The sequence below is a fragment of the Oncorhynchus keta genome, chromosome 26 (assembly GCF_023373465.1).
Source record: "Oncorhynchus keta strain PuntledgeMale-10-30-2019 chromosome 26, Oket_V2, whole genome shotgun sequence".
Classification (NCBI taxonomy): domain Eukaryota; kingdom Metazoa; phylum Chordata; class Actinopteri; order Salmoniformes; family Salmonidae; genus Oncorhynchus; species Oncorhynchus keta.
Genome location: NC_068446.1, coordinates 33,915,913 through 33,926,467, shown reverse-complemented (window position 1 = coordinate 33,926,467; position 10,555 = coordinate 33,915,913). Strand labels below are relative to the sequence as shown.

At 44.5% G+C, this 10,555-nt stretch overlaps 1 protein-coding gene across 2 annotated transcripts in view; it reads left to right on the top strand.

The window, feature by feature from the left end:
* The window catches only part of LOC118358776 (voltage-dependent calcium channel subunit alpha-2/delta-4-like), a 93,412-nt gene that overhangs the window by 76,461 nt on the left and 6,396 nt on the right, over window positions 1-10,555 (top strand). Inside the window, exons 25-28 of one of the 2 annotated variants that reach the window (XM_052480580.1) lie at window positions 3,862-3,923; window positions 4,373-4,387; window positions 4,745-4,789; window positions 4,906-4,968. In XM_052480580.1, coding sequence (XP_052336540.1) covers window positions 3,862-3,923; window positions 4,373-4,387; window positions 4,745-4,789; window positions 4,906-4,968 — 185 coding nt within the window. The remainder of the gene's footprint in view (window positions 1-3,861; window positions 3,924-4,372; window positions 4,388-4,744; window positions 4,790-4,905; window positions 4,969-10,555) is intronic. The other variant, XM_052480582.1, reaches the window with a different exon arrangement.

Sequence of the window (10,555 nt, the reverse complement as noted above, 5' to 3'; positions counted from 1 at the left end):
AAGGGGAGAGAGAAAGAAGGAGAGAGAGGGAGAGAGAGAATGGGGAAAGGGGAAGAGGGGGAGAGGGGAGGTTAGAGGGAGGGAAAGGGGAGAGAGGGAAAGGTTGAGAGGAAGAGAGAAATAGAGAGAGAGAGAAATGGGAAGAGGGAGAGAGAGAGAGAGAAATGGGGAGAGAGAGAAAGGTGGGGAGTAAGAGAGAGAGAGAGGGATAATTGGAGGGGGAGAGAGAAAGGGAGTGAGAGAGGGGGAGAGGGGGGAGAGAGGGAAAGGTGGGGAGTAAGAGAGAGAGAGAGGGATAATTGGAGGGGGAGAGAGAAAGGGAGTGAGAGAGGGGGAGAGGGGAGAGAGAGAGGGAAAGGTGGAGGGGGAGAGAGAGAGAAGGTGGGGGAGAGAGAGAGGGAGAGGGGGAGAGAGAGAGAAGGTGGGGGAGAGAGAGAGGGAGAGGGGGAGAGAGAACGGGAGAGGGGGAGAGAGAACGGGAGAGGGGCGAGAGAGTGGAAGTGAAGGGAGAAGAGAGAGGTTGTGAGAGCGGGAGGAATCAGCTGATATAGCTCAGTACCTCACAGAAGATCAGAGTGTCTCTATAGGCTGTTGTAAATCCTGGACCCTGAGCTGCATTTGTCCCAAAATGCCTAGTGATGGTCGGTGTGTGTGTGCCTCTTTTTCCATTACTTTCAGTTTTGCATCTGGTGGAAGACTATTGACTGCAGCAAAACTGCAAAACAATAAAAGCACCTCTGCTGCACCAGTGGTTCGTGCCAGGCAGCCTGACTTCCACTGATAAGGATCGTGTCATTAAGAGATAGACTGAATCTGTTCTTGACTCATTCTGCTGTGTCATTGGTCTTGCTGGAAAGGTAGGCAATATCTGACAGGGAGGTATAGGTCTTCTGATTGGCTCCTCCTCTGTTCTGTCCAATTAGAGGTCACCAACAACTTACTCTACTCTAAGAGGGGGCTTAAAGATGTATCTTTGTTATCAACCTGTCATTGGTGTTGAATATCATTAATTCAGTCATTCAGTCAGTCAATCAGTCAGTGTGTGTGGTCCTCTTTACTTCTCCGGACTGCAGATGACATGGTTTTGGTCAGAAGGACTCATTAGCAGAGTGATCAGACTGGGTGTGTTTGTGTGCATCGTACCGACACCACATGACCAAAAGACACTACACACCTGCTCGTCAAACATCTCATTCCAAAATCATGATCATTAATATGGAGTTGGTCCCCCTTTGCTGCTATATCAGCATCCACTCTTTCTGGGAAGGCTTTCCACTAGATGTTGGAACATTTCTGCGGGGACTTGCTTCCTTTCAGCCACAAGAGCATTAGTGAGGTCGGGCACTGATGTTGGGCGTTTAGGCCTGGCTCGCAGTCGGTGCTCCAATTCTTCCCAAAGGTGCCAGTCAAGTTCTTCCACACCGATCTCTACCAACCATTTCTGTATGGACTTCGCTTTGTGCATGGGGGCATTGTCATGCTGAAACAGGAAAGGGCCTTCCCCAAACTGTTGCCACAAAGTTGAAAGCACAGAACGCTCCAGAATATAATTTAATGCTGTAGCATTAAGATTTCCCTTCACTGGAACTAAGGGGCCGAGTCCGAATCATGAAAAACAGCCACAGACCATTATTCCTCATCCACCAAACTTTACAGTTGGCCCTATGCATTGGGGCAGGTAGCGTTCTTCTGGCATCCGCCAAACCCAGATTCGTCCGTCAGACTGCCAGATGGTGACTCCAGAGAACGCGTTTCCACTGCAATGGCGGCTAGCTTTACACCCCTCCAGCCAATGCTTGGTATTGCGCATAGTGATCTTAGGCTTGTGTGAAGCTGCTCAGTCATGGACACCCATTTCATGAAGTTCCCGACAAACATTTATTTTGCTGACGTTACTGCCAGAGGCAGTTTTGAACTCGGTAGAAAGTGTTATAACCGAGGACGGATGATTTTTACGCACTACACGCTTCAGCACTTGGCGGTCCCATTCTGTGAGCTTGTGTGGCCTACCACTTTGCAGCTGAGCCGTTGTTGCTCCTAGACGTTTCCACTACACAATAACAGCACTTACAGTTGACCAGGGGAGCTCTAGCGGGGCAGAAATTTGACGAGCTGACTTGTTGGAAAGGTGGCATCCTATGACGGTGCCACATTGAAAGCCACTGAGATCTTCAGTAAGGCCATTCTACTGCCAATGTTTGTCTATGGAGATTGCATGGCTGTGCTCGATTTTATACACCCGTCAGCAACGAGTGTGGCTGAAATAGTCGAATCTGCAAATTTGAAGGGATGTCCACATACTTTTGTGTATATATAGTATACTTGCCTGCATGTGTGTGTGAGCCATCATAAAATTAGAGTAAATTGCATAATTACTAGGTTATATGATATAAGAGGAGGTTAGATGATGTTAGATGATGTTAGATGAGGTTAGATATGTTTAGATGAGGTTAGATGATATAAAATGATATTAGATGAGGTTAGATGAGTTTAGATGGTACTTTTATTGTCTGTTATTCACAGAAATTGCATTGCGTCAAAAGAGATCCACAACACAAAGAGAGACACGATATAGGCATAACATCAGACAATCAATAGCTAATTACCATTTTAACAAGACAATTAAGTAACCATCTGGTGAAATTAAGCATTGGTATCTCACCACACAGAACTCTGCAGAAGTATCAACAAGCACAGAGCTACTGTGAAAGCCTGGTAGATGTGTTCAGAGTCTCACCCTTCCCAGACACAATTTACCGGTAACGCACGTATCAAATCAAATCAGATCAAATCAGATCAGATTTGTCATGTGCCGAATACGACAAGTGTAGACCTTACTGTGAAATGTTAACTTACAAGCCCTTAACCAACAATGCAGTTAAAGAAATAGAGTTAAGAAAATATTTACTAAATTAAAGAAAGTTTTAAAAAATGATCAAAAAGTACCTCAAGACAATGACTTAACAATAACGAGGCTAAGTACAGGGGGTACCGGAACCGAGTCAATGTGCAGGGGTACAAGATATTCGAGGTCATTTGTAAAGTGACTATGCATTTGTGGTGTAAATTACTCAAGTAAAAATACTTTAAAGTACTTCTGAAGTAGTTTTTGGGGTATCCGTAATTTACTTTACTATTTATATTTTTGACTACTTTTACTTTTATTCACTATATTCAGAAAGAAAATGTACTTTTTACTCCATACATTTTCCTTGACAACCAAAAGTACTCGTTACATTGTGAATGCTTAGCAGGACAGAACATCCCTGGTCATCCCTTCTGCCTCTGATCTGGTGGACTCACTAAACACACATGTTTTGTTTGTAAATTATGTTGGAATGTTGGAGAGTGTGCCTCTGGCTATCGGTATATTTAAAAAATAAGAAACTTGTGCCGTATGCTTAGCTTAATAAAAGGAATTTTAAATGATTTTACTTTTGATACTTAAGTATATTTTAAACCAAATACCTTTAGACTTTTACCCAAGTAGTATTTTACTGAGTGACTTTTACTTTTACTTCAGTCATTTTCTATTAAGGTATCTTTACTTTTACTCAAGTATGACAATTGGGTACTTTTTCCACCACTGCTATGCTTAGATAATAAACACACTAGCCCGTCAGTGGTACCACAGTGTGCAGTTTTCATGCAAACAGCAGCAGCCTGGTGCCAACTGTGCAAACTGCATAGAGGTTAACTGAAGGCCTGATTGATTTCCTGTCACACTATAATGCCCAACACCACACCCACCCAGCCTCTCAATAGTCTCTCACAGACGGACACAGTAAATTAGGCTTCAGGGTTTTTGCAGAGTCCATGGTTTCCTCTCTCAACTGACCTGTGTGTGTGTTCTATTTTTAGCCATTGGGGTGCAGATGTCCTTGGAGATGCTGGAGAAGAGGCTATGGACCATTGCCTTTCAGGTGAGGGAGCAACACACACAGACACACACAGACACACACAGACAGCTCCCCAACAACATACCACACTACTGACACAAATCCATCTCTGGTTCAGTTGGTAAGAGCATGGCAATGTCAAGGTCACAGGATCAGTTCCCGGGCAGGGATCACATACACACAATGTGTGACATCACTACAGATGTAGGATCTTAGTTTGAACCAGTTTGCTACCGCAGGAAAATAATCCTGTAGCAACAGGAAATGTGAACTATTATGTGGATTATAATTAATGGATATTTTTGTATGGTTCGGTACATTTTTCGTAAAGTAACGTCTGAAATGATCAGCAGCAAATTATCCTACATACTGTATGTATATTTAGGACTATCTGCTAAGTGGTAATAGCTTATCATCTCTCTGTCTCTTTGTCTTTCTCCTGGTCTACCTCTGTCTCTCACGTCCACTCACAGCCCGCTGACACAGACGTACGTAGACAGTGACCTTTTCTGTTGATACATGAACTCCTCTCTAGAGTGTAGAAGTTATCACACCATATTGACTGGCTGTTGAACCAGTCATGTTTATGTTGTTGTTATGGTGGTTAATATGTTCCAAATCCATATACAGCTATCAGTCACATGATTCAAGTGAATCTGAGTGGTGGTCCACCTTATTCAATAGCTTGACCTTTATGTCCTGTCTGTCTGTCTGTCTGTCTGTCTGTCTGTCTGTCTGTCTGTCTGTCTGTCTGTCTGTCTGTCTGTCTGTCTGTCTGTCTGTCTGTCTGTCTGTCTGTCTGTCTGTCTGTCTGTCTGTCTGTCTGTCTGTCTGTCTGTCTCCAGTGTACTGACGTGGAAGGTGTCTGCCCTCTCAGCTGCCAGAGCACTGTAAGTACTGAGCCTGTTCTGCAGTGTTTGAGTCAGTTCACATTCAATTCATGAATGTCAATATCATCATTGAATAAGTGCCATTACAACTAATGTCCTGTCTCTTATTCCTCCAGGATGTCAACTGTTTCCTTGTGGACAGCAATGGCTTCATCATAGTCTCTAAAGAGAGGTCAGAGGTAAGGGTCCGACAGCATGACCACCCAGTGACCCGAACAGATCAAACCAATCCATTCAGCTAACACCACCATGATACACCAGTTGACAACTCTTATGTAACCCACATCTAGTCTAGTACATTGTACATGCTTTGTTATGTAATGAATGATAACTGTGGTTAATGAACACGTTGAACCGTTTGATAAGCAGATCAGCAGGCCAAGGGAGGGATCATTTATATAATCACTATCTGGTCGGCTTGACCATGTAAATACACGTACGGTCAGGTGGTCGCATCTTAACACATTTCTTAGAGGGCATGTTCAGCGCAGGTGTCTCCATAATAACGATAGATAGATAGATAGATAGATAGATAGATAGATAGATAGATAGATAGATAGATAGATAGATAGATAGATAGATAGATAGATAGATAGATAGATAGATAGATAGATAGATAGATAGATAGATAGATAGCTGAGAGAGGGGGAGAAGAAAAAGAAAGAACAGCCTCCGTGAGCACAGCCTGCCCATGGAGTCCAGTCATCACAGGCAAATCTGGCTGCCCAGAGAGGACGGGCTGTGCTCACTCTGCCCCCGGGGAGAGGTAGAGACAGAGCTGCATTTCCCATTACACTGTGTCAAAGACTCAGACCTCAAAGCTCATCAATAAGTTAAGGACCCTGGGACTAAACCCCTCCCTCTGCAACTGGATCCTGGACTTCCTGACGGGCGACCCCCAGGTGGTAAGGGTAGGTAACAACACATCCACCACACTGATCCTCAACACTGATCCTCAGGGGTGCGTGCTCAGCCCCCTCTTGTACTACCTGTTCACTCATGACTGCATGGCCAGGCACGACTCCAACACCATCATTAAATTTACAGATGACACAACAGCCTGATCACCGACAACAACGAGACAGCCTATAGGGAGGAGGTCAGAGACCTGGCCGTGTAGTGCCAGGACAACAACCTCTCCCTCAACGCGATCAAGACAAAGGTGATTATTGTGGAATACAGGAAAAAGAGGACCGAGCATTCTATCGACAGGGCTGCAGTGGAGCAGGTTGTGAGCTTCAAGTTCCTTGGTGTCCACATCATCAACAAACTACCATGATCCAAGAACACCAAGACAGTTGTGAAGAGGACACGACAAAACCTATTCCCCCTCAAGAGACTGAAAAGATTTGGCATGGGTCCTCAGGTCCTCAAAAGGTTCTACAGCTGCACCATCGAGAGCACTGGTTGCATCACTGCCTGGTATGGTAACTGCTCAACCTCTGACCGCAAGGCACTTACAGAGGGTAGTACGAACGTCCCAGCATAGGACCTCTATACCAGGCGGTGTCAGAGGAAGGCCCTAAAAATTGTCAAAGACTCCAGCCACCCTAGTCATAGACTGTTCTCTCTGCTACTGCACAGCAAGTGGTACCGTATCGCCAAGTCCAGGTCCAAGAGGCTTCTAACAGCTTCTACCCCCAAGCCGTAAGACTCCTGAACATCTAATCAAATGGTTACCCAGACTATTTTCAGCCAAAATGTGCAGTTTTGTCAGCCAATTGTGTGTAATCCAGCCACAACCTGAGGGACAGCCAGTGAAAAGTACAATGTAACAATAGTATTTGGCGTTGTGTTTTGTCTTTCATACCATGCCATGTGGCTTCTCAGCCATGTTACAATTAGCCTACTGACATTACTTTCATTTTATATTATTCTCATGACAATTGCTGTAGTTGCTGTTTATGTTAATATCATTTCCACTGCTACTACGCCTGTTATTAGTATTACTTTATAACTGTTAGTCCAACCATTTTTTTGTACCTTTATTTTGACAGGGAGTCATGCTGAGACCAAGGTATTTTACAGATGAACCCTGTAATTACAAAAATATATATATATATCAATACACTACGAAAAGCAAAACAGAAGGAAAAAAACACAATCGTAGAAAACAAACACATTCTTCAGAGTAAAGGTCCTCATTCAGCCATCTTAATTGCCATAGAGGCACTTCATACAGTATGTGTACTTTGACAACGTAATTAATTTAACTTGCCACGTCAATAAAGTCTGTTGAATTGAACTGAATTGAGAGAGATGAGGACACTGTGAGGCAGTAAGTAACAGGCCAAAACAACACCTGGAGCACTCATAGGACCCTTATGGTCCTAATCCCTCTTACAGGAATTAGCAGAGAACTGGCTGATTAACTGGAGCTAAAGACAGTAAGCAGCCACCTTATCACTAACTGGGGCTAAAGACAGTAAACAGCCACCTTATCACTAACTGGGGCTAAAGACAGTAAACAGCCACCTTATCACTAACTGGAGCTAAAGACAGTAAACAGCCACCTTATCACTAACTGGGGCTAAAGACAGTAAACAGCCACCTTATCACTAACTGGGGCTAAAGACAGTAAACAACCACCTTATCACTAACTGGGGCTAAAGACAGTAAACAGCCACCTTATCACTAACTGGGGCTAAAGACAGTAAACAGCCACCTTATCACTAACTGGAGCTAAAGACAGCAAACAGCCACCTTATCACTAACTGGGGCTAAAGACAGTAAACAGCCACCTTATCACTAACTGGAGCTAAAGACAGTAAGCAGCCACCTTATCACTAACTGGGGCTAAAGACAGTAAACAGCCACCTTATCACTAACTGGAGCTAAAGACAGTAAACAGCCACCTTATCACTAACTGGGGCTAAAGACAGTAAACAGCCACCTTATCACTAACTGGAGCTAAAGACAGTAAGCAGCCACCTTATCACTAACTGGAGCTAAAGGCACCAAGCAGCCACCTTATCACTAACTGGAGCTAAAGACAGTAAACAGCCACCTTATCACTAACTGGGGCTAAAGACAGTAAACAGCCACCTTATCACTAACTGGGGCTAAAGACAGTAAGCAGCCACCTTATCACTAACTGGAGCTAAAGACAGTAAACAGCCACCTTATCACTAACTGGAGCTAAAGGCACCAAGCAGCCACCTTATCACTAACTGGAGCTAAAGGCACCAAGCAGCCACCTTATGACTAACTGGAGGTAAAGGCACCAAGCAGCCACCTTATCACTAACTGGAGCTAAAGGCACCAAGCAGCCACCTTATCACTAACTGGAGCTAAAGGCACCAAGCAGCCACCTTATCACTAACTGGAGCTAAAGGCACCAAGCAGCCACCTTATCACTAACTGGAGCTAAAGGCACCAAGCAGCCACCTTATCACTAACTGGAGCTAAAGGCACCAAGCAGCCACCTTATCACTAACTGGAGCTAAAGGCACCAAGCAGCCACCTTATCACTAACTGGGGCTAAAGGCACCAAGCAGCCACCTTATTACTAACTGGGGCTAAAGGCACCAAGCAGCCCCCTTATCACTAACTGGGGCTAAAGACAGTATGCAGCCACCTTATCACTAACTGGGGCTAAAGGCACCAAGCAGCCACCTTATCACTAACTGGGGCTAAAGGCACCAAGCAGCCACCTTATTACTAACTGGGGCTAAAGGCACCAAGCAGCCCCCTTATCACTAACTTAGTATGCAGCCACCTTATCACTAACTGGAGCTAAAGACCAAGCAGCCACCTTATCACTAACTGGAGCTAAAGGCACCAAGCAGCCACCTTATCACTAACTGGAGCTAAAGGCACCAAGCAGCCACCTTATCACTAACTGGGGCTAAAGACAGTAAACAGCCACCTTATCACTAACTGGGGCTAAAGACAGTAAACAGCCACCTTATCACTAACTGGAGCTAAATAAAGCAGCCACCTTATCACTAACTGGAGCTAAAGCACCAAGCCACCTTATCACTAACTGGAGCTAAAGGCACCAAGCAGCCACCTTATCACTAACTGGAGCCACCAAGCAGCCTTATCACTAACTGGAGCTAAAGGCACCAAGCAGCCACCTTATCACTAACTGGGGCTAAAGGCACCAAGCAGCCACCTTATCACTAACTGGAGCTAAAGGCACCAAGCAGCCACCTTATCACTAACTGGAGCTAAAGGCACCAAGCAGCCACCTTATCACTAACTGGAGCTAAAGGCACCAAGCAGCCACCTTATCACTAACTGGAGCTAAAGGCACCAAGCAGCCCACGCCACCTTAACTTGACTTCACTGCAGAGGGAGGACTGGACTAGCCGTATTACTGAGAATTAGTGGGGTGGAATGGACAAGGGCCATGGCAGTGTTCACAACATAAGTGTTCATAGCTTAACAGTGTGGTGGGTATTGGGCCCTTAAATCTTAGAATGCACTTGAAGACTATGACCGTGGGGGGCTATAAGACCCTGTTATACTACACATTATAGTAGGTAGTCAGTGTGGAATCTTATATCATGCATGTACCCGGGGATTACCATGACCTACTAAAACCCCTTTGATAAAAACAACTGCAGATTAAATGAATCATTTCCTGCAGTCAAATGACCAAATCACAATATGTTGGCCTCATGGGTGGAATGTTATTCATATTTGTCATAATTTCATAATGAAAAAAATATATCTTTGGGGTTAAGGAGGAGTGTGGGCTGGAGGTGAGTGAAACAAACACACACACAAACACACACACACACCATCTTGTTCAGCCTGTCAGTGTAAACGTATTCCTACTGCATCGCTGCCAGTCCCGATTAAATAAAACATTTACTGACATTAAGACTATTCAGGCCAAACCAAGGATGCACATATTTAAATTTTCCCTCTTAATTCAATGTATCAGTAAGGCACTAAAGCAAACCTTAGTAAGCAGATATTATGATAAAGTGCTACCCCGTAACATTTTGCTGAGGTTAGGACTTTGACAAAGTTTTGTGGGAACACCAAGTGCTCCCCCTTTTAATTCAGAGAGAGGGATTGGGCTAAGGCAGAGCTCTGTAAATATTTAATCATTCAGGATACGGCAGGAGTACAGTGCTGCCTTCAAGAAATGGGTCATAACCAACTTCCTTAGAATTTCTGATGTGCATAGCTCGTACCAGAGTGTGACTAAGCAGAAACAAAGTCTAGATGCTGACAACACAACATGTAGTATGTTGGTAATAGATTTGATGGAGGACACACTGCTGTTTTGGTTCTGCATTAGATTCCTGTCCTAGGATGGATGCATTGCCTGCCAAGTTTCGCACCGAAACATTGTTGCGTTTTTATTTCACTGCATTTCTTTCAGGTAAATAGAGCATCAAGTTCCATTCCGGGCTCTGGCTTCAGGGACCAGAGCTCACACTCGGCAAACACACACACACACACACACACACACACACACACAGACACACAGACACACACACACACACACACACACACACACACACACACACACACACACACACACACACACACACACACACACACACACACACACACACACACACACACACACTCACACAGACATACAGACATACAGACATACAGAGACAGACACTCGGCAAACACTAAATCTCTTAAAAAGCCACAGGGAAATTCGTCTCCTTCCCTTCTCCCTGAGATTGAAATAAAGTGTCAGCCGCAGTTAGAGAGAAACGGGAAGAGGAGGGAGGATGACTTGGAAACTCGGACAGTGTGGCTTAAACAAAGTGACCTTGAATAATTCAGAGT